At 41.7% G+C, this 24525-nt stretch overlaps 1 protein-coding gene across 1 annotated transcript; it reads left to right on the forward strand.

The window, feature by feature from the left end:
• The first annotated feature begins 108 nt into the window (after positions 1 to 108).
• LOC120311693 (gap junction beta-2 protein-like) lies at positions 109 to 21797 on the forward strand. The gene is made up of 2 exons (XM_039351486.1): positions 109 to 301; positions 20152 to 21797. The coding sequence occupies exon 2, from the start codon at positions 20174 to 20176 to the stop codon at positions 20963 to 20965; it is 792 nt and encodes a 263-aa protein (XP_039207420.1). The 5' UTR covers positions 109 to 301; positions 20152 to 20173; the 3' UTR covers positions 20966 to 21797.
• The last annotated feature ends 2728 nt before the right edge of the window (positions 21798 to 24525 follow it).

The following is a 24525-nucleotide window of genomic DNA, read 5'->3' on the forward strand; positions in this document are numbered from 1 at the left end:
TCGCCGCTTTCTACAGCCCGGGCTGTCCCTCCGCCACCCACGGCGCGTCAAGAGAAGGCGGGCAGGTAAGGGGCGCGGTTAAAAGCCGCCGCGCTCCAACAGGGAAGACCTCGAAGACAGCGGCGGAGGAAAGGCTGCTGCTGCTGAGGATCCCGGCGTGCCAAAGTGTAAAGGGGGCGCCCGCGGTTGCTGGCCGAGAAGCCTCTCCCCGCCGATAGCCTGGATCCCCAACCCGCCCCTACCTGGTGCGCTCAGCGAGGCGGAGCGCTCGGGGCTTTCGATCTTCCTGGGACGCGAACAGGTGAACTTCCTTGCGCCCTCGGGGGGGGGGGAACCCGGTAGGAGCTCGACGCCCTTCGAGCCAGGATAAGGGATGGGGAGGGGGTAGTGAATGGGTTATTCCAGGGGCTTGGATGGCTTTGCGCGGCTGCCGATGGACTGACCGATCTTAAATTACAGGGATCCAAATTTCGTCCGCCTTCCCCTCCCCTGCCTCCTGCTCAAGCTGAGTTGGGAAGCGTCCTCTTAACAACCCCATTCCTGAAAAGTCGGCGTCCTTCCCTTTTAGGGACCGGAGAGTCGCGAAGTCAGATTTATTGGGCGTAGGTGAAAAAAAGAGATGGGAAAGAAAGAGGGTTAAACGAGTTCATGGCGAGGAATCGTCATTGCTGACGGGAGAGATGCTGCCGACTGAGATGCGTGGCATGTAAATTTAGTAAATAAATAGACAGAGTTCCTGATTGTCCTCCATATAGGCTTTCCTCAGATGATGGGAGGGGATGTTGAATTGGTCCACTCCAGCAAGGCTTTTCCTCATTTCTGGAGGGTTAAATTCCAGATGCTAATAGAAAAACAACAGCAGAAGTTGTATCTTTCACCCTTTGCATACGGGATGGTTAATTTTGGTGACCATAAAATAGTTTTGGGTTTCCCTGTCTATGTGCTACTGGAAAGAATGTCAAGGAACATGTTCTTGTCCAATTGGACTGTTCTCAGAGAGTTTTTTTTTCTTTGCAAACAATTAAACCCTGTGAAAGCAATATTAAAAAGAATTTATGAAAAGGGGACCTTTTCACGAATGCTTTTAGGCATCGCTATATTTTGCTTCATTCTTCAAATTTCCTTTTCCAATTTTACAATTCTGTAATAATAGTCCATTCAGTTCTACCAGAATTTCCCTACTTGGCTATTTTTTTTGGGGGGGGGGGTAGCTCTGGTATCAAAAGGCAGGTTAAAGAAGATAAGGTGTCTGCTCTCTTTGCTATAAGTAGTAGACTGGTTTGTCCTTGACTTGCACGACAGGTTAAGTAAATGTGTTGTTAAAGAAGATCCCACAATGTGGAATCTATTTCTTCAATTGATCTCTTGCATTTTCTTTTATTTTCTTCTTATCTCTCTCATAATAACAATCCAGGGATAGAAGCTAATTTCTTTGAAGAGAAATCAGATTTTCCTTTCTTGCTTTGATCATAATTAAGACTTTAGAGTATTGTCTTTGTTGTCTTCTGATACTAAATTGCACAAATCACTTAACCTATCTCATAAAGTCACTTCTTCTTTCAGATGTTCTTTGAGAAGACTCAAATACTTACTATTTGGCTAATCCTCAAAATGGTACTTTTGTTGACTTTTCCAAGAATGCACTTACAAATTTAATAGCACCCTAAATTACTAAATTTTAAAACAACTTATTCTTTCATCACTTGGAAAAGCAAGCAAACAAGTTCTAGCCATGAGTGGTTTATGTTACTTTTTTGCTACCGTCTCCCATCCAATAATTAAATATGATTTTTCTGTCTATGCTGTAATCAGTGTCTCACTTTTTTCATCATTTTGTCTTTGTCGCCCATTTATATTGTATGGTAATGCATTGTATGCACTTCATGTAGATGTGGTTGATCTTGATGGCTTTGTAGGTAAGTGGCAATAGTACATAAGTTGTTTACCATTGACTTCTTCTGGTGTTGTCTTCCTAGTTTATCTTACAACCTTGGAAATTGCTGGCAGTCTCCCATTCAAGTATTAATCAAGACTGACCCTGCTTAGCCTTTCAAGGTCTGTTTGCAGATGACACTGGAACAAAGTCTATCCATGGAAGTCCATTCTTGCACATAAGCTGTTTCATCAACTTGGTAAGATAGCTTTCTATCCACAATATTGAAATATTTAGGAATTTATATGATCCTGTGAATGTACAAGTTCCTATGAAACTGTATGTGATAAAGGCTACAAAAATATGACAATATAATAGATGTGATAGAAAATGAATGTTGGGATCCAAATTTTGTTTTGGAATGATGTTTCCTCTTTGGAAAAAATATGTGAAAGTAGTTAATGCTCAAGTGGTAAAGATTTACTAGTGAAATGTAATTGCAGTATACATTTCTTCACATAAGTGTTTCTTACATTTAGAAAATTGATTAAAATATAAATAAAATAAAACAAATAGGTATTTGTAAATAATTCATATATAAAACAGAACATTTCCTTTTCTTTTACCTTATGATTTTATTTTTGTGAAGTTTGGAAATAAGCTATTGCTTTGAAGAGTTCTATGTAATTCAATATATATAAGTATTAAAAGTGATACAAAGAAGTTATGACAATCTCTTTAACTTGCTTACATATTCAGGAAAATGTATGATTTTTCTGGATATTTCATGATCTACCAATTAAAACAATTAAAGATAGGCAATTAAATATGAAGTTGCAACACATATCAGCCAATTTTTTTTAAAAAAAATAAAAGCCTCTTCTGGAGATTAAACACTTTTGTATTTACAATGTAGAGTCATATATTCTTCCTTAGTAGCTATCACTATCTGGTTTCCTACTGATTAAGAAAGAAAAGTATTAACTGTTTTTCAGAAAGTGTGATTTAACTGAAATGATATTTTAATGTGGTTCTGGGTTGATGCCCAAACACTTCTTTTATCTGTGGGAGTTTTTCTTCAATAAAGTGGTTAAAATAAACCGTTTACTCCTTCCATTGTCATTGATCGCTAATAACATAATTGTACTTCAGGAGAATAGCACAGGAAAATGCTAATAAGGAAACTTTTGCAGACACATCTGTAGGAAGAAAAAGATGATTTAAGCCTTTTATTTGTAATTATTTATGATTCAGAAAGAAAAAAAAGATGATGTGGGAATTGAGGAAATGTATTCTCTACCTTTTCTCCAAAAAATCTTTTTTTTTAATAATATTTTATTGGTTTTCCAGTTTTACATTTGAGTATTTGGAAGGCAATGTGGTGATTGGGTTAATCAATAGTTCAATATCAAATCTTTAATACATATCTCAGGTTACATCAAATATTTCTTCTGTTTCCCTTAACATTTGCTATATTATATTTAAGCTAGAAAATTTCTATTGTATTAAAATTCAGTGAAAACTTCATTATCACATTTATCAATACATTTTTGCTTATACATATCTTAATAAATCTTCATAAACAATCCCTATCCTGTTATTAAGTTTTACCTAATTTTTAGTTTTTAATTACCATAGTCCAATATAACGTTTAATATCCATGGTATTTGAGTTTCGGGTAACCCAAATTTCCTTAGTATCACTTCATAAAAGTTATAATATCTAAAATGTACATAATTCAAGTCTATCATCTATATTATCTGGGCTAATCAATAATTCAAACCTATTGCCTAATTGTTAGTTTCATTTCTCTTGTAAATCTAAGTCCTCAATATTAAACAAATTAATCCCTTATTTTTTACTGTTTTCCCACTATTTTAAATCTAATAATCAAATTTCCCCTTGTCTCAACGTCTCCGTTTAGCCCACTAGTTGGCAATTTAGAATCCTCTCTAATAAATCAAAAGACCTCAGTTTTTCAACCTAATTCTAGCTTTCTTCTTACGCCAACCAGGCTTCCATACCAATGCTTTTAAATCATCGAATAGATCTCCCTTCATTCTTGTGTATGTTACTTGAATTAAAGGAGACCATCTAGTTGCCAATTTTCTGGAAGAACTGGCCCATTTATAATCATTAAGTTGTCACCCTGGTGGCCTAGATCCCCATATTTACTCTGGTATAGTTGTCTTCCATTCGATCTGGTCTTCTTCTTTCTCAGGTTTCTTCTGATTTGTGTAGAAAGTCACTTCCATTTTTAAAGTTGTTGTTTCGTTGTCTAGATTTTCAGTGAAAATCTACAAGCCTTTTACTTGTAATTATTTATTTATGATCTTGTAGTCCACCTGTTATGTCCCGAGCCTTGCAAACGGCTCGGGCGTTTGCAGGCAGTCCCGGGCAGGTGCAAAGCTGCCCGGGACCAGACAGGCTGTCGCCAGCGCCGTGCGCATGCGCGGGTGCTGGCGCGGGAAAAGTATTGCATTTACCCGGGAAATGTCTATATAAGAAGCTGGGAGGTTTTGGGAGCTGCTGAAGCCATCTACTTGTAAGCTGAACGCAGAATAAAGAAAACTGAGAACTTCAACTGCTTCTCGTGTCTACTTTCCGCCAAGGACTCAACACTGGCGACGAAGGTGGGATCGCCTTACACCGCCTGGAAAGGAAGAAGTGTAAGCTTACCCAAGTGAGTCCTGAGCGGCGGAACGGCGTCGACTCGGCAGCTACCCGCCAATCCAGTGCGCATTCGGGGGGAGGCTGGCTGATAGACCCATCTCCTGAAGATGGCGAAAATCGGAAGGCTTTCGGAATTCGACGTCTCACATCCAGAGCGGTGGGAGTCATACGTAGCCAGGGTGGAGAACTACTTCAAGGCAAACCAAGTGAGGGAAGAGAGCTTGAAGGCTGCCACCCTGCGTTGTGTTTGCGGCCAAGACGCCTTCGACATCGCAGAAAACCTTGCAGCACCTGTTCCAGTAGAGTCTGTAAGCTACGCAGATCTGAAGAAGCTACTGAAGGAGCACTTCCACCCCAAGATATCCGTCATCGCATGGCGCCACACCTTCGAGCAGAGGGATCAACGGCCCGGTGAGTCGGCCAAAGAATTCATCGCCGCATTACGGAAGGCCGCCAAGCACTGCGAGTTCAAAGACCTCGAAGAACGCCTGAGGGACCGATTCGTGTGCGGGTTAAGGCATCGAGATCTACAACAGAGACTTTTCGCTAAAGAAGAATTGTCCTACCAAGATGCCTTAAGGGAAGTCACCGCAGAAGACGCAGCAGGCGGCGCTGTCAAGAACATGCGGCCGATCAGAAACAGTCCAGAGGTTGCATCCGTGCACCAGGAAGACATCCAAAGAAACTCCGAGGAGGATCCGGACGAGAAAGTCGACCGTCTCCACCCCACGAAGGAAGAAAAACAGAAGGGAAGCTCTTCAGCTCTGCTCAAGTGCATTGGCTGTGGAGGTCGCCACAGGAGAACCGACTGCAAGTTCCACTCCGCTACCTGCCGGGCATGCGGCAAACAAGGACACATTGCAGCTGTGTGTCTGGGCCGACGAAAGGTACAACCTCAGGAAGAACTGCGCCTGAAAGGTACCAGATTCCCCAGCCAGAATAGGGTAGGTTTTTGCGCTTCGCGAAGAAGCATCCTTAGGACAGGCACATACAAGCCCATTAAGAAAAAGCTGTCACTCAAGGTGAAGCTACAAGGGGTTCCATTATCTATTGAACTAGACACAGGGTCTGCCTTTTCAATTATCTCCTTGCATACATTTAGGAAGATTTGTTCCGGTAGTGGAACTCAGGCCAAGTTAAGGCCTTCTGACATTGTGTTAACAGATTTTCAAAATTCAAGAGTGTGTGTTAAGGGGGAGGCCACCCTTAACTTGCAATACAAGAGTTTTGAAGGTCCACTAGACTTATTAGTAGTAGGGGGTGAACGAACGAGTCTCATAGGACTCGATTGGTTTGAGGCCCTGGGGATACACGTCACAGGACTCAACAGCTTACAAACACTCGACCTACAGGAAGTCTGCAAAGAATTTGAAGATGTTTTCAGCCCCCAGCTGGGCACATTCAAAGGACCCCCTGTGTCCTTAAAGCTAGACCCCACTGTCACTCCTATTAGAATTAAAGCAAGAAGGGTCCCTTTTGCTTTAAAGAGTAAAATTGACACTGAGTTAGACAAACTGATCCAACAGGGAATCCTAGAACCTGTTGATTCCAGCCCTTGGGAGACCCCCATTGTCACGCCTCTAAAGGCAAATGGGGACATTCGCATTTGTGCTGACTACAAATGCACTCTTAATAAGGCATTGCAGCACCATGCCTATCCTGTTCCTGTGGTCAGTCATATTCTGGCCTCCCTCAAGGGGGGGCGCGTTTTTGCAAAGCTTGACCTAGCTCAAGCTTATCAACAGCTGCCTGTTGATGATGCTGCTGCTATAGCTCAGACTATTGTGACCCACAGGGGAGCCTTTAAGGTAAAAAGGCTGCAGTTTGGAGTGAATGTCGCTCCTGGGATTTTCCAAAGCGTCATGGAAAACACACTGCGGGGCATACCGGGGGTTTGCCCCTACTTTGATGATGTCTTAATTGCAGGAGACTCCACACACATTCTAGCTGAAAGGCTAAGATCTGTTCTGTTAAGATTCAGGAAATCAGGCCTCAAGCTCAAAAAAGACAAATGCATGATTGGGGTGCCTTCTACTGAATTTCTGGGGTTCAAAATTGATGCTGCTGGGATTCACCCTGCTGAATCCAAACTGACTGCTATTTTAGAAGCACCTAGGCCAAAGTCCAAGTCCGAACTTCAGGCCTTCCTGGGCCTCCTGAATTTCTACAATTCTTTTCTTCCACAAAAAGCTAGTGTAGCTGAGCCTCTTCACAGGCTACTAGACAAGCAAGCAGTGTGGCAGTGGTCACAAAAGCATGAGGGTTGTTTTAACAAAGTCAAGGCTTTGCTCACTTCTAACAGTGTACTTGCACATTTCAACGAGTCTCTTCCTGTGTGCATCGCTTGTGATGCGTCCCCTTACGTGGTTGGAGCTGTCCTGAGCCACCTCAGGTCTGATGGAACTCAGGTTCCTGTTGCCTATTACTCCAGAACATTGTCTTCTGCTGAGCGCAACTACGCTCAGATAGACAGGGAGGCTCTGGCTGTTGTTGCTGGAATTAAAAAATTCCATGACTTTCTATAGGGCAGGCACTTCACGGTCTTCACTGACCATAAGCCTCTGCTGGGACTGTTTACCACACGTAAACAAACTCCCCAAATCAGTTCCCCTAGAATGCTTAGGTGGTCTATTTTTCTGTCTGCATATGATTTTTCCTTACTCCACAAGCCTGGGAAAGAAATGGGCCATGCTGATGGCCTCAGTAGATTGCCCCTGCCAGTAGTAGAAGCTAACCCTGCGCCAGCTGTCAACATTCTATCCATCCAAGCCTTGCCCGAGTCCCCTCTGAATGCCAGGGATGTTGCCGCTGAAACAGGCACAGATCACACACTTTCACGTGTCCTTTCTTGGGTTTTGTCTGGATGGCCTGAGCACTGCCCTAGTCCTGAGTTTCAGAGTTTCTTGTCCAAAAGGAACGAGTTGTCCACTTCTCAGGGTTGTCTGCTTTGGGGAAACAGAGTTGTCATTCCCACCTCAATGAGGACTAGGATCTTAGAGTCCCTCCACGAGGGTCATCCTGGCATTGTTCGCATGAAGGCCCTTGCGTGCAGCCACTTGTGGTGGCCTGGTTTAGATAAAGATATTGAGGCTAAGTTGCATGCATGCCACCTGTGCCAACGATCTCGCCCAGAGATGCCCCAAGCTCCCGTGCATAGATGGGAGGAAACACAGTCCCCATGGTCTAGGGTGCACATTGACTACGCTGGACCCTTTCAGGGCCAGTTCTTCTTGGTCCTTGTTGACAGCCATTCAAAATGGCTTGAGGTTGTGCCTGTCTCATCCACCACCACTGCAAAGACTATTCAGGTACTGATGGGGATTTTTGCTGCACACGGGCTGCCAGATGTCATTGTGTCCGACAACGGCCCTCAATTCACTTCCTCCGAATTCCAAGCTTTCTTACAGGCAAACATGATTCGTCATGCCATGTCTGCACCCTTCCACCCGTCCACCAAACGGTATGGCTGAACGTATGGTGCGCATCACAAAGGACGCATTGAAAAGACTCACCTACGGGGACTGGCATCACAGGTTGGCGGACTTTCTCCTTTCTTATCGCACCACACCGTCCACTTCTACAGGGAGAAGCCCAGCTGAACTTCGTTGGGGGCGTCAACTTACTACTAAACTTGACCGGTTGCATCCGGACAGACTTCCTTCATCTACCTCACATCCTAGGGCACCTAGACAACTACTTGTGGGTGCCCTGGTTTGGGCTCGCAATTACGGGCCTGGTCATACATGGGTCCCCGCTTCTATTTCCAGGGTCACAGGTCCTCTCTCCTACGAGGTAGCCCTGGAAAACGGTCGTGTCCTGCGTCGGCACATCGACCAACTCCGCCCTCAGCGGGACTTTTCAGATGAGACTCCTGGGTCTTTTCCAGGGGGGAGGGGGACCCTTTGGAGCAAAGGGAAGGGCACGAGCTGCTGCCCATCTCCACTGATGGAGCTACAAACGGCCCCTCCCAGGGTTCCGCGAGAGCTCCGAACAAGAATTCTATGAGCCTACCTAATTACCAGGCATCCACGCCTACTCCAGCCAGGGAGTCACCCCGGGGGCATACTCACTTCACACACATCGATCACACAGCACTCCAGTCACGGAGGATACCCGGGGCATCCCAACAAATCATTCCCCGCAAGAGAGCTGCTCACACATTCCAGGTTGTCCTGACTTCTACCCAAATCCTACAGGGGGTCAACATACATGGAGTGGTTCGAGGAACCAAGTCCCGACTACAACACCTCTAGCCCAAATCAGGGAGTAACTGAGTTTTGGGAAAGTACAGAAACCCACACAAGCCCGGACACAGAAGGGGGTTCAGGGAATGGACAGCCTCCTGACAGGTCTTGGATGGACCTAGGAGGTTCAACAGAGACGCCCAGCAGTGGCTATCACTTAAAGGGGCCCGAGGGTCTACAGCTAGGCAGGTCAACCAGGTCACAAAGTGACAGAAGCCCTGGCCTGACGAGCCCGGTGGGCGAGCAAGCAGGCCCGGCAGCGGGGCACAGTCCTTGGAAGGCACCAAGGCAAAATAAGGAGAACAGGCTCACATCTCCCTCCAGTCAGGGAACTCATGCTAGTAACCCAGAGCTGCGAAGGTCACAGAGAGCAAAGAAGTCTCCTAAATACTTAGAGGATTACATAACATTGCTGGCTAAACAAAAGCCAGGTAACGATAGGAGCACTGAGAAGAAGAACACTGCATAAAATAAATGATTATATGTTGGTAGTAGTTTTAGCCCGGGGGAAAGGGGTGTTATGTCCCGAGCCTTGCAAACGGCTCGGGAGTTTGCAGGCAGTCCCGGGCAGGTGCAAAGCTGCCTGGGACCAGACAGGCGGTCGCCAGCGCCGTGCGCATGCGCGGGTGCTGGCGCGGGAAAAGTATTGCATTTACCCGGGAAATGTCTATATAAGAAGTTGGGAGGTTTTGGGAGCTGCTGAAGCCATCTACGTGTAAGCTGAACGCAGAATAAAGAAAACTGAGAACTTCAACTGCTTCTCATGTCTGCTTCCCGCCACGGACTCAACACCACCCAAGAGCTGAGGTACTGGAGTGACTCATTGCTCATTTTCCAGTCTGGCTGCTTCTAAAAACAATTGTTTATACAGAAGAGTATATATGGCATTTTTCAAGTTTTCCTTATAATGAACAACAGAAGGGATCTGCTCCAGGCTAGTGTAGCTAAGAGGCTTCACTACGGATCCTCTTAGAAGATGCATAAGACTATGGAAAGAACTCACCCTCTCCAAGCACCTATTCACAACATATCTTACCCAGGACCCTCCTTCCGGTTATTCTCACAAAAATAATCTTCTATCTGCAGAATTTGCTTCTGACCAAACAGGCATTCCAGAACTGGTGAAGGGCCTGTTGTTCGTCTATCCAATTCTAAGCTTAGATTGCAATTATTTTATTGCTAAAAAATGGGGTAGAAATATTATAAGTAGATAAAATTGTTAATTGCTGATTTTTGAGTCTCTTAGTATATTGCTTTAGTCAAAATAAGTGGCACTTGCTTGTTATTGTAATGTTCATTTAATGAGCTACAAAATATGTTTGTGTTGATTTTTTTTATTTTTCCTGTAACAGAGTAAATAAGATACTTTAATATACAGAATAGTATTGACTATCTTACTGGCTTTTCTCTTCTTTTTCCTTTTCTGCATATCCATTAAAGAAAACAAAAGAAAATCAGCGTATGGGGTGGGGGGCAGATACATGAGTAAAATTTCCAAAATTATTTCATTAAAAATTTTGGATTTGTGGGAGTAGGTTTGGCTGCTTCAGTTTTTTCACCAGCAAATCTACCACAGTCATGAGCTGGATCTTTAAGTCGAGTTTGAATTTCCATAACTAGGAAGTGACAGGTAGCATAGCTTTCCCTGCCAGGCAATCAAAATAAGGTTGCAAGTTTGCAAATCAGAAATTAACTTTACAGTTCAATGTCTACGAAGTAGTCCAAATTCCAGCATTACTTCATGCAGTGTCTCTACCGCTTTCTGCACCTAAAAGACACTAAACTATTGATTTGATGCCAGCAGCCAAGCCCATGTGTTCCTTAAGCAAATTAAATCTGTACATAATTCAGCAGAACAGTTATTATATACAGTGGCAGACTTTTAAGAACAATAATATAAGTTATATTGAAAATGAAAATAAAATGCGAATTTGTTTTATTAAATTATATAGTCATAGAAATGATTTGCATGTCCCATCATATATCTTATGACATACGACTTTCCAGGACTGAGTTTATGCTACTCAGACATACAGCATCTTGGAAAGGTTTGGGAAGCTTTTTTTCTGGGCTGAAAAAATCAGCATATAATCAGGCAGATCACAATTATATCATTAGTCCTGTTATATGAGGTTTGGCTCTTCAACCATTAGGATAACTTGAGATCACTCCATCAAAAAGCGGGTTATATACTAATTGTAGTAATTTATAAAGAAGGCTTTAGATCACAATACAAATAGCAAATTTCTGAAAGTATGATCATCCTATTTGGATTTTCACTAAAAGCTGAACTAGTTTTATGGGGTTTACTATTAAGCCAAAACCAGTACTTTTCAGGAGAACAGGTGTCATCTAGAACATTCTAAGGAAGCTTATTGTATGAGTAGCCATGTATCTTTGTGATTTCTTCTTAACCCTAAAGTGTGACAAAGATTATCTATTTTACACTTTATTGCAATTTAATCAGAAAAGTAAAATGCTAATTTTCTCCTGCTCAGTTAATAATTATTCCAAGAATCTAATGTTTCTCAAGGACTATTGAGAAACAGAGACAGAGAAAATTGTTCACTTTTTAAAGTACTTCTATTAGTTAAACAAAATTAGATTCACATGGCCTTTATTTAATGCTCACTGAGTATATAGACTGTAATTCTTCACCTTAGCTGAGACTGTTGGCTTTCTCACTGAATTCTATTTGACTCTATTAAATACAAGTAGCACTGATTGGTCTCTTACAGTGTAGTTGTCCTGATTTCTGTTATCTATTTATTAGATCAAAATATAATAAAAGAGATGGGAGTTTTATCTTGTAGTAAAGTCCAAATATATCTATTTATTAAGATGATAAAGTTTTCTTAAATAAAAAATTCATTATCTATCTTAGAGTCGTAAACATGTCAGTTTTTGATTCTAAGAATAATTCATAAGAACTATTTTCCAAATGCCTTTTGTCACATTAAGAATCAGTATTCCTGTTTATTTTTAAGGATATTACATATTCTTTGGGAAATTCTTTTGTGAAAATATCCCAAGGAATTCAGAAACTTGGTATATGCAGTAGATATACACTGTGTAATTTATAGTTTCCTAGCATCTTTCTTCTCCTCACTTTCACATTTACAGATAGTTCTCAGTCAACAACTATAATTGGGTCTGGGAACTGAGCGATATCATAAAACAAACAAAAAATCATGTGATTGCACCAACTTCCAACAATAGTTCCAGTTGCTGTCATTAAACAAATCATGAGTGGTCGTTAAGTGCAATATCATGTGATCACAACTTCCTGACAGCTTCTCCACCAAGTTTGGTTGTTGGAAGCTGGCAGAGTTTTTTTTCTTTTTACAACCTTGTAATTCCTTAATTTGGGGTAGTGTCAAGATGACTGAATAGAACTGAGCATTTACTGGCCTGATGCCCTTCCCGATGCCTATGTGAAGTTTGCAGTAGATATTTTCTCTTTGCACCATGAGAGAGAAACATCTGTCGCTACCTAGCATTGAACACCTTCCAAATGGGAGGTAAGCGTCTTCACCACGAGGCCACCATGCCGCTGTTGGAAGGTTGCAGTGAAGGTTGCAAATGATAATCACATGACTTCAGGGATGCTGTTGAGGACTGGACATAGCTTTCCTTATACAGTGGTATTGTAACTTTGAACAGTCATTGAACAAGTGGTTACTAGGTGAGGACTACCTGCACTGAGAAAAACCATCTATCAGTCCTTAGCAAGGCTTAACAATATGTGAAAAATAAAGTGGTTTTAAGAACTCTAAACTGAGCTTTCAGAGTTTGTTAAAAAGTTCCATTGTTACAAACCCATGAGATCATGTTTTTTTTAATTTTGTGCTAAAGAATTAATTTTGGTTTATTTTACCACAGATAACATTATTTTAAGGGGGGGGGGGAACCCTATTCCTGATGACTCCAGAAACAGTCCTGGATTCTTTTCAAAACTTTCAATTTCATCCATCTTTTAAATAACAGCAGATAGTTAACCAGATCTAAATATTCGATATCTCTAATTCTAAAAGCAACAATGCTACATTATATTCGATCAGCATAGAATACTTTGGTGCTTGGGTAATCAATGGGTGTGACACACAGATTCACTTGCAAGTGGCTAGGTGTGAGGACCCACCCCACTTTGCATCTTAAGAAGACAGAACTCTTGGAATAATTCTTCCAACAGGAATCCTTTATTAAGAGAAAATGGTTGCAGGCATGCTAGACAGGACTTGGGGTTCAAGCTCTCCCATTCAAGGTTTTAAGGGGTTCCCCAGTAGTCCCACCCAATCAACCCCCCTTCCAGTGATAGTTTCAAGTATCACAATTCCATCCCCTTTCTTCTTCCGTCTGGATGGAGACTTCAGATAGCTACATGAAAGGCAATTACTCTTCTTTGATATGTTTAAAGCTTAGAGGCCACAATAAACACACATTCTCCTTTGAAGTGTGCTGAAGGAAAGTGAGGGCCATAAGCCCCCTTTTGCTCTCCCCATTTTCTCCCTCTTATGGCAGAAATCCAGAGAAGGCGAATTGGGAGTTTCTATGTTTGATATTAAAAGATTAAATATATTGGATTCTGACATCCGGCCCCTCTAACATAAGAGAGATCCACCTGAAAGAAAACACAAGTAAAAAATTTAGTTAGCTTGTTAGTATACTCTTGTGAACTTCTTCTTCAATAGCTTCGGGGTCTGACCGTGGACGTTTTATGGACCCCTCATTTTTTGGTGAGGCAGGGATGTGTTTTTTCCAGGCAACTAGTACTGAGTTGTTCCAACGATACCTCCTACGTCAAGGATCGCTTTTATTTCGAAGTGTTGGTCGCCCTCCACCATGATTGGAGGTGGTGGTGGTGGGGATTTTGGCCGTAAAAATGACTGACGCTCTCTTTTCAGCAAGCTGCAATAAAAATTGGGTGTATTTTGCCTGAGATTTTTTGGTAATTCTAATTCTACTGTTACTGGGTTTATGATTCTTTTAATTGGAAAAGGCCCTATATATTTTGGTCCAAGTTTTTTACAGGGTTGTAGATAGGTATACTATTTCACCTATAATGAATGGTGTATGCTCAATCCTTTTTTTATCGGCTTTGTGCTATTGTATGCCCGCCTAATCTTCATCTAGTGATTTTCTGACTTTGACAGGTGTTTTTTGTAGTTTTCATCCATTCTTTCAGGGAAGGGATCGTTGGTTCTTTGGGGGTTAACTCTGGCATAGGGTTGAAACTTTGGCCGTTGGCTATTTGAAAAGGAGTGTAGCCTGTGCTGGAGTGGACTGCATTATTGTAGGCAACTTCTGCAAAAGGAAGTAAGTCCGTCCAATCACTCTGTTGGAAATTTAAAAACATCTCAAATATTGCTCAAGTACCGACTGGCACCGTTCCGCTTGTCCATCTCCTTGAGGGTGGTGGCTAGATGTCAATCCCTGAGTGGTCCCTAAGAGGGATAAAAATTCCTTCCAAATTGCAGACGTAAATTGCACTCCCCTATCAGAGATGATGCGTTGGGGTGCCCCGTGCAATCTGTAAATGTGCTGGATGAAAAGTTTTGCTAAGGCCTTTGCAGTGGGAAATTTTTTGGCAAGGGATAAAGTGACACCTGTTTTGGAAAATAGGTCCGTGCTGTCCAGATAACAGTATTCCCATTGCTTTTCCAGGCCATTCCCCCACTATAAAAATCCAGGCTATTTCTCCAGGGGGCTAGGACCTTGGCCCACTGGTTTTAACAGCCCTGGCCGTTTCCCTTGCAACCTCTTTGCTGATGCACAGGTTGGGCAGCTGGCAACATAACTTTCTATGTCCTTTTTATTGATGGCCACCAAAATTGCCGTTTAATTAAGTGTAAAGTTTTTACAAATCCAAAATGCCCTGCTGATTTTGTGTCATGGCAAAGTTGCATGAAAGTTAGTCTTTGAGTTGTGGGTATATATAACTTTTCCCCTACCCAAGGCAATCCGTCTCTCATTGTGCACACATGTTTGTTTTTCTGGAACCAATCATCTGTTTCCAAACTTTTTCTGAATTCAATCCCAGTTGGGCTGTCCAGTTGTGGTTTTATTTTGGCTTGGGTTCTTGTGGTTACTGGCGCTGCCAGTTGTGACTCTGCCATTATTGGTCTAGAGTCTGTGGTTCGTGCGCTGTTATATTGGGGCATGCGAGATAGTGCATCTTCCAGGAAGTTCTTTCTTCCTGGTAAATGTTTGAGCTTAAATTGGAATTGGTGAAAATGCTGGGACCAGCGGGCTTGTTTGGGATTGAGTTTCCTGGGAGTTTTCAGGGCTTCTAAATTTTTGTGATCAGTCCATACCTGGAAGGGGATTTTGTTGCCTTCCAGGAACTGTCGCCACGTGAGTCATGCCCAACGTATCCCATAAGCCTCCTTCTCCCATACGGGCCAGCGCTGTTCTGTTTCCGTGAGTTTCTTAGATGTATATGCACAGGGTTGCAATACTGCATCATCATTTACTTGTAATAGCACAGCCCCCACTGCCACATCACTTGCATCTGCCTGTATTATGAAGGGTTTGTCCATGTCTGGGTGCCTTAGTACTGGTTCGGCAGAAAAAAGTCTCTTTAGTCTCTCAAACGCTGCTTGGCACTCCATTGTCCATTTTAGTGGCTGGCGAGGTTTTACTGAGGGTGTTCCCTTCGTTTTTAGTAAGTTAGTGAGGGGCAAGGCTATCTGTGCAAATGAGGGGATGAATTGGCGGTAAAAATTTGCAAAGCCCAGGAAACTTTGTAGTTGCGTTCTTGTGCGGGGTGGTGCCCATTCTAATACTGCTCTGACCTTCTCTGGGTCCATTTCAATGCCCTGTGGGGATATGCGATAGCCTAGGTAGTCTATCCTTTCCTGGTGGAATTCGCATTTTGAGAGTTTGGCATATAGGTGGGCGGCTCGCAGCTTCTTTAAAACCGCTCTGACAAGTTTGACGTGTTCTTCTTTTGTTTCGGTAAAGATAAGAATGTCGTCCAAGAAAACAAGGACCCCCTTAAACAGTGCTCCACTTAGAACTTCATTGATTAATTGCATAAAGACTGCAGGGCCCCCTTGTAATCCAAATGGTCAAGACTTTTTGGATTGATAGCACCAACACCCATGGGGGCATTTAAATGCAGTCTTCCATTCGTCCCTTGTCCTTGATTCTTTATCGATAGTAAGCTTCCCTTAGGTCTAGTTTAGAAAAAATTTTTCCCTTTCGATAGGTGTGACAGCATGTCTTTCATGAGGGGCAGAGGGTATAGGTTGCTTTCACTGATTGTATTCAGGGCCCTATAATCCACGCATAAACGTAAAGAGCCATCCTTCTTCTCTATAAAAAGGACCGGGGCAGCCACTTTAGGCTTGGCTGGCTCAATGAACCCTCTCTCCAGGTTTTTTTTTATAAATCTTTCCATTTCCTCCTTCTCCTTTGGGCTCATGGAGTATAATCTGGGCTTCGGGAGTTTTGCCCCAGGCGTGAATCATGGTACAGTCGTGGGTCGGTGAGGGGGGAAGTCATTCGCCCTACTACTCACTGCAGACTTCAGCAAGGGTCCCTATATCCTCTGGTATTTCTGTTAATCTTTTTTCCTCTCCTATGATGCTTTTTCTATTCTTGATTCTGGTAGCCTCCCTTGGGGTTTTAAGTCCATAGGGTCCCCCTTCGGGAATTTGATTTCTGTCGTCCTCCAATTTACCCAGGGGTTCCATTTTTTCAACCATTCCATCCCTAGAATCATTGGGCATTCCATACCTGGGGTCACCACAAACGTTAAGTCCTCTTCATGGTTGCCAAGGGAGAGATGTATTGGCAAAGTGGCTAGGGTAGCTGGCACCCCCCCTGCTATGGATCCATCTAGCTGGCCAAATGAGATTGGTTGTTCCAGTCTCCTGGATGGGATGCCCAGATTCCCCACTAGTGTTGGGCTAATGAGGCAGCGGGTACAGCTAGAGTCTATTAAGGCTTTCACCTTCACAGCTTCGGGCATGGGGGGGATTAATATAGTCACTGTTTTGAAGATGGGTGTGATGCATCCACGTACCAGGGGTTCGCCCTCCGAGCTGTCATCTGAGGCATCCACCGGCCCTGTGGTGTAGGCTGGAGTCCTTTCCCCTTGGTGAGCAGAGGTGGGGGTTTCTGCAATTTCCATCATTCTCATGGCCGTTTCTTTTGGCTTAGCTGAATACTTTCCGGGTTTGTTGATTGGGGATCTGTCTGGGTTGTGCTGGGGGGCCTTTGAGAGGCATTCTACAGCTCGATGCCCTTCTCTTCCGCACTTGAAACATCTCATTTGCTTCTTGGCTGTATCCGATGATTTCACCGGTTGGTGTGTCAGCTCAGGCGGGGGGCGGCTCCATTGTTTTCCTCGGCGGTGCCTCTTCAATATGTCGATCTCTGCTTCCTCTGCCAAGACGTACCATTCCTCAAGTCGATGTGGGTCCCCTCGGGGTAGGCAAGCATCATATAGATCATAGTTTAGTCAGTCTTTGAAATGGCCAAGGAGGATGTCTTCTGGCCAATTCAGTTTGCTGGCAATGGCCCGGAATTCTTGTGTATACTCAGCCACGGGGCGTTTGCCCTGCCTCATCGTTGTTATTTTTTCACGGGCTTTGCGATCAGCCAGGGGGTCTTCAAATCGTCTTCTCAAAGAGGACATGAAACGGTTGAAGTTACTGAGTTCTGGGGCATTGGAGTCATGCAAGTTCACTACCCAATCCGCAGCTGGTCCATCCAGGGCAGATTGCACGATCCGGATGCGGGCTTTGTCGCTGGGAATGTCCTGCCCCTATTCCTCCATGTAGCTGAGGACTTGGGTTAGGAAAAATCCCAAGCGTGTTGGCTCCCCTTTGAATTTCACTTCCAACGGTGGACGTCTTGGAATGGATTGGTGCCTCTGTTGTGGGTGGTAGTGCCTTCCGTCCAGATTGCCATCTGTGGTCCGGTAGGGGGTGGGAGCTCCTGGATCAGTAGATGTCCCTGGGGTTGCAGGTTCCATGTCCCCCTCGGTGTCTCTCCCTTTGCGGCGCCAGGAACTGGGGCGGCCGTAGGGTTCAGTATTCTCCTCTCCTAGGGAGCTGAGAGTTCTCTTCATCAGGTCAATAGCTTTCTCTAGGATCCAGTCTGAGTACGGTGCCCAGCTTCCTCCCTCTTCACTTGCGTGCAGGGATTTCTCCCTCTCCTGCTTCCATTCTGGTTGCTTGGTCCCCCGTCTCAGGGTCACCTTTCTTGATTCCTTTCCCCCCTCACTTTTCTTTCCAACGCCCATCGACCAGCGAGGCTTGTGGTCCTGTGTCTCCACCACTTCTTCTCCTGAGGAATCTGGCCTCTCGGATCCCAACATCTGGCAAGGTTCCAACTGGGTCAGCGGCTCTCTTTCCAGGGAGTTTTCCCCCTCTTTTGCTCCATTGTCTGACATGGTAAATTTTTGCAAAATCCCCCGGCAAGGGTCTTCCTTCCAGGTGGATTAATTTTGCAAGTCCTGTCTAATGTGAGGACCCACCCCACTTTGCATCTTAAGAAGACAGAACTCTTGGAATAATTCTTCCAACAGGAATCCTTTATTAAGAGAAAATGGTTGCAGGCATGCTAGACAGGACTTGGGGTTCAAGCTCTCCCATTCAAGGTTTTAAGGGGTTCCCCAGTAGTCCCACCCAATCAACCCCCCTTCCAGTGATAGTTTCAAGTATCACAATTCCATCCCCTTTCTTCTTCCGTCTGGATGGAGACTTCAGATAACTACATGAAAGGCAATTACTCTTCTTTGATATGTTAAAGCTTAGAGGCCACAATAAACACACATTCAGTCCTTTGAAGTGTGCTGAAGGAAGTGAGGGCCATAAAGCCCCTTTGCTCTCCCCCTTTTCTCCCTCTTATGGCAGAATCCAGAGAAGGCAGAATTGGGAGTTTCTATGTTTGATAATTAAAGATGAACACACAGATTCACTTGCAAGTGGCTAGGCTTGTTTCCTGCGCAACATTCATAAACTGAATCAGGATTATGAAATTCAAAGTTAAATGCATCCCGAATATTGTCTTGAAATATTACAACTGTATTGTAACTTTATAAAATATAAAACAAAAATGGTTGTGTACAACTTAAATACAAGCAAAGATATGAGATGAGTGCTTGCTGACATTCATGCCTTAGTCATCTCCCATTTGCATTACAGCAATGCCCTCTATATCCATTCTCTTAAAGGCCAGCCATCCATAAGCTGCAAATTGATTGAGAAGAGCAGTGCCAGAGTTTTGGGTGTCCCATAATTCACCTGGGAAGCACCATTGCTGCAAAGCTGTACTGGCCCCAGTTGGTTCAATATGTTGATTATCACCTTTCAGACCCTCCATGGCACCAAGCCAGGTTACTTGCAGGATCGCCTCTCCCTGAGGGCATCTACCCTTCTACTAGACTAGAGAGTGTGCATGCTCCAAGTCCCCTTCCTCAAATGTTGTCTCCTGATATTGGAAGTGTGCCTTCTTGGTGGCTGCCTCAGCCCTTTGGAATACAGCTAGTCCATGGGTTAGGATGGAAATTGGGATCAGGATTGTCATCACTACAATGCAGTTGTAAAGCACAATGTCACATGACCGCTGTGCAGTAGACAAGCATTGGAAAGCATAGGCAAGCTAATGAAGTCAGCAGGTGGGCAGTAGAGTATACAGTAGATCTCAGTGCTCATCATGTAACTGCAGGGATGCTACAATGACCACAACCTTGTGGATCAGTTGTAAGTCCCTCTCTTTCAGTGCTGTCACAATTTGAATGGTTGCTGTATGAGTGGTTGTACATCAAAGACTACTTGTAGCCTCTCACCCGAAATCTAAAGTGTTCCTATTGTTTTTAGCCTTCCAGAGACTAAATGCATTGGCCTAGGATTGTGGTTGAGATTTATTGATTGATTGATTAAATTTATATGCTGTTTACCTCACTGTGCAAAGTGACTTTGGGCCACTGTGATGGATCACTGTTTGATTTGGGAAGAGGGAAAAGTTGACTTCTATTTTAACTATTTTTATTGACTGTTGTGATCCACCTAGAATCATTTTATGAGATATACGTTTTGTAAATAATATATAAATCTAAATCTTTTACTTAAGTCACTATTTATAGAATTAGTCTAAGTGCTGTTGGACTTATTTTGGTATCATTAAGTCGGAAAAGGATAATTGCTTCCTACAATATTTTAGCTTCCTACAATATTTTTGCTGCCCGTTGAAATGACGTCCAAAATATTTGTTTAATTTATGGACTGTTGTTAAAAATATTTTTAATTGCTTATATCATTTATTTGAATGAACTATGCATGCAGATCTAGAAGAAGCTTTATAAAATTATTGTATAATTTTAAAAAAAACATCTCTTTGTCTTAACAGGCCCCAAAACTCAGACAATACAATGGACTGGGGAACCCTGCAATCTGTTTTAGGAGGGGTGAACAAACACTCCACCAGCATTGGGAAGATCTGGCTGACTGTTCTTTTCATCTTCCGTATTATGATTCTCGTAGTTGCTGCAGAGGAAGTCTGGGGTGATGAGCAAGATGACTTTGTCTGCAATACTTTGCAACCAGGATGCAAAAATGTCTGCTACGATTATTTTTTCCCAGTTTCTCACATCAGACTGTGGGCCCTGCAGCTCATTTTTGTTTCTACTCCTGCACTTTTGGTGGCCATGCACGTGGCATATAGACGGCATGAAAAGAAAAAAAAATTCCAAAAAGGAGATAAAAATTGTGAATTCAAGGACATAGAAGAAATAAAGAGACAGAGGTTCCACATCGAGGGTCCTTTGTGGTGGACATACACTGCCAGCATCTTATTCAGGCTGATATTTGAAGCTTCTTTCATGTATGTGTTTTACTATATGTACCAGGGGTATCACATGCCTCGCCTACTGAAATGTAGCATTTGGCCATGTCCCAATATAGTGGATTGTTTTGTTTCCCGACCCACCGAAAAGACAATATTTACCATTTTTATGATTTCAGTGTCTGGCATTTGCATTCTACTAAATGTAGCAGAATTCTCTTATTTGTTGCTGAAGTTTTGTGTTAGAAGGTCTCGAAAAGGAAAAATACCCAAAAATCATGCCATCCAGGGGAACAAAGAAGAAAGCAAACAAAATGAAATGAATGAGCTTATATCAGATAGCTGCCAGAATACAGTAACACCATTTACAAACAACTAGAGTGATCAAAAGTCTAATATGCATTTGATGTAGAGTAACTGCATAACCACCTTCATAAAGCTGCTATGAAAGTGGTTAGATTTGATTAAGCAATAAAGTAACAGGTAAACAAGAGTATTACTACATGTTCGAGCTAGACATGTTTTCTAAGGTCAATACTGACATAAGAATGTTGAAGATTTTAAGATGATGTGATTTACTTTATGTATAACTTTACCAGATCTATTTTGATTTGTTAAAGTAATCCTAATTAGTGCCTTCATACTGAAATTAATCTTTAAACTAAAGAGATGGAATTAACTGCCTTACTGATTAAATACTGTTAGTATTACAAGACCCTTTACCACTGTGGTAGATGTTCTACTTTTTCATCTAAATTAAATTAACATATTTTTCTAAGGACTGATACAGTATTCCATATTTCTTGATGTTAAGACATATGATTAATTAATGTCTCTTTTTTATTTTGATTTCTATAAACGAACAAAATGCTAATGTCTTCACTGTAATGTGATTGGAAAGCAAACATTTTAAATCATGAGCAATAAATAATTCCATGAATATTCTGTCTAATGCCAGTTATAAAATCTCCTTGTGTTGTAATATATTAGTTATAATTTTTAAAAAGATACCGAAATAGTGTTTCATTGGCTACAGAGCATATCCATTATTTTTATTATTTTTTAAATATTATTATTAAACCATAAATGGAAATGATAAAATTAAGAAAGGCAGTGGTAGTTGGCTGAAAATAATGTGAAGAATATGTCTGTCAGCAACATTTAAATCAACTTGCTCTAAATAAAAGAAAAATGTTTTGACTTCCTGTAAATATGTTTACATTTTTTTGTTTTTAAAAAGGGTTGAGACCTTAAAAAAACACTGTGTTTCATCCAAAGGGCAGAAAATTGAAGTACAGATTTAATCAAGTTTTAGTGGGCTAGGATTCTGATATTTAATAGCATGATCTTTACAATTTGAAATTCTTGCAGTTGAATTTCTACTCAACTTTTCAAATAATTTAATACTTAAGTCTGGAGTTACATTTGAGAGTTAACTTAAATTCTACACAAGATTTAAGTTTCAGTCTCCATTATCTTATGTGACATTCACATTCCCAGAAAGAACTGATTCAGTTTAGAACTGCAAGCTAAGTCATAAGCATTGGAATGTATTTATTTATTTTACTATAACAAGAATTGGAAGAAAACTATTGAGATACAGGAAGGACTACAGTTATTATTTGGAGCATTAATGCGCCGAGTAGACAGGAAGAAGAGAAAGATGCAAATTGGGTAGATTTCTATCACATCAATAGATGGGGCTAGGATTTTAATTAATATAGGGAGTTAGGAAAATATAAGTTTAATTTTCAGCAGCCATGGTCAAAGAGATTAAAGCTTTCCACACAACTCATGCTATTCTAATCATAATGCATCAAGGAAAAGATAAGGCAGATTATGCTTCCTGTTCAATTCTACAATAAATGGCAGAAAAAAGTATACTGATTTTCCTTTTCTTCCATATCAGTTAGCTTGATAAGAAACATTAAATACAGCAAATAAAAATAGCACAGTTGGACAAAATTCTAAAATAATCTTTGTCACCCAATGACTGTGAAAAAAAAACAGTTAACTGGCTATTAAATAGAAGATGTCTGATTAATGCAATATGTTTCTAGCTCTTGGGAAACAAATTTCATTGAAATTTGAAAGAGGTTGCTTTGAGTTTTATGTAAGTAAGCCTGCTAGAAAATTTCAGGCTTGAATAATTTTATTTGTTCCTTGAATTCTAATATCCATTGACTATACTAGTAATTCCAAAGTGGTAATAACAGCTGGGAGAAAGTATCAGACACTTGTAGCACAATCATATGGATATTTATTTAAAAGTAATACCACACATCCTTGGTATTAGATTTAGGTGTCTTTGAGAACATGCTTAACTAGGAATTTGTTCTCAGTAGCAAAAGGTGAATTTGATATTTTTCTCACATGTCCAGCTTTTTCATAAAACCTTTGTTCCATAGCCTAAATTTTAATTTGTATTAAAAGCAGGGCACTTACTCTTACTTGCTATTGTTAAATAATTTAAATTAAAAAATTCTTGGTCATCTTCTGCAAATAATCTAGGGAGCTACCTATACATTTAGCCTGATTTCTGATTACCCTTAAATTTCATTTTTGGAAAACCGGCTACACCTGTAGCCTATCTATTAATGAATCAGAATTAACATCTAGAAGCAGAGGGCGATTATTTCTGAGTTTTGCAATGATAGCTTCAGAATATGGTGATGGCTTGTTTGTTTAGCTTGCCCCATCAGACTAAAGGTCCTGTTAGACCTCTCAATGATGTTTAATCCTTAGGTTATTTAACATGTACGTTAGGGCTCCTGATCTGGAGATGCGGTCCAAATTCTGTCTACTTCATGCCTGATGATTTGCATGGTTTAAGAATTTCAGATTCAGTTCTAGAAAGATGAAGTTTCCATGGCTAGCAATACGTCTGCCTCCAGTTGTGGCTATTCATGATATCACATTTCTATTTAATGGTCAGGTTTGCAGTCTGGAGGCCCTTTTTTACCATCATGGTAAAAAAGGGCCTCCAGACTGGAGAAGCAAGCAGAAACTGTGGCCAGGAGGGCTTTTGCCCAGCACCAACTGGTGTATCAATTGTAAACTTTTCTGGGTTAGAAAACTTTGATCACAGTGACTCATGCCTTTGTCACCACACAGCAATGAGACTGCCTTTGAAGGCAATTTGGATACGTCAATTGATCCAAACTGCAGAGGCCCATCTGCTACCTGGGGTAGCAGGTTTAACCTCATAACATCCATGCTTCAGTCATTGCACTGTCCTCCAATTTACTTCTAGGTTAAGTTGTCATCTCACTTTAAAAATGGGAAAGCACACAGCAGTGAGCATTGGTGGTGGTAACATACCTGGAAATCAGCTGTAATCTCTGAGAATAAATACACTTCTGACAGCTGGATGAAGTAATGTAAGAGTAGTAACTCACCCAAAAACATAAAAATGGGGCAGCAGAATACACATTCCATGGATGGCTTAGAGTCTAGACAGATTCTTGTTTTTGTTTTCCTTGGGAGTATGAGAGATTGTTAAGAAAAAAAAGCAGTTATTTAAACACAGATTTTAAGCATACATTGCATGTATATACAGAAGGGTGAGGCTTACATCAATTAGCAATTATGATTAGCATCTTGCTATTTGGCTTTTGGGGATATATTTAGCTGAACACAGCTGAAACTAAGATGCTAGTATAGTGCTTGAGCCAATCCAGAAAGACACTGAAGATTTTTTAGTTCAAGTTACTGTATTTCTTCTCCATGTCTTAAACATTTATCAAGCAATACAAGCTATTCATTTTTCTTATCTGTTGTATTACACAGATGCCCAACATCGATAAGATAGCTCTCTATTTTAATCTGTCACTAAAATACTGGCCTCTAAAGCATTCTTTTCTACAAACGGACTATAGCATTGCAAGCAGAAAACCCCGTGTCAAATGCTTTCTCAGTAAGATGTAGAAAGTCTTAAAA

Source organism: Crotalus tigris, unplaced genomic scaffold (genome assembly GCF_016545835.1).
Source record: "Crotalus tigris isolate CLP2741 ecotype Arizona unplaced genomic scaffold, ASM1654583v1 scf7180000018371.15429387391:27106975, whole genome shotgun sequence".
Taxonomy (NCBI): Eukaryota; Metazoa; Chordata; class Lepidosauria; order Squamata; family Viperidae; genus Crotalus; species Crotalus tigris.

What these genes read in the sequence shown, in the direction of transcription:
- LOC120311693 (XM_039351486.1), top strand. Translation starts at nt 20,174, where the DNA reads ATGGACTGGGGAACCCTGCAATCTGTTTTAGGAGGGGTGAACAAACAC.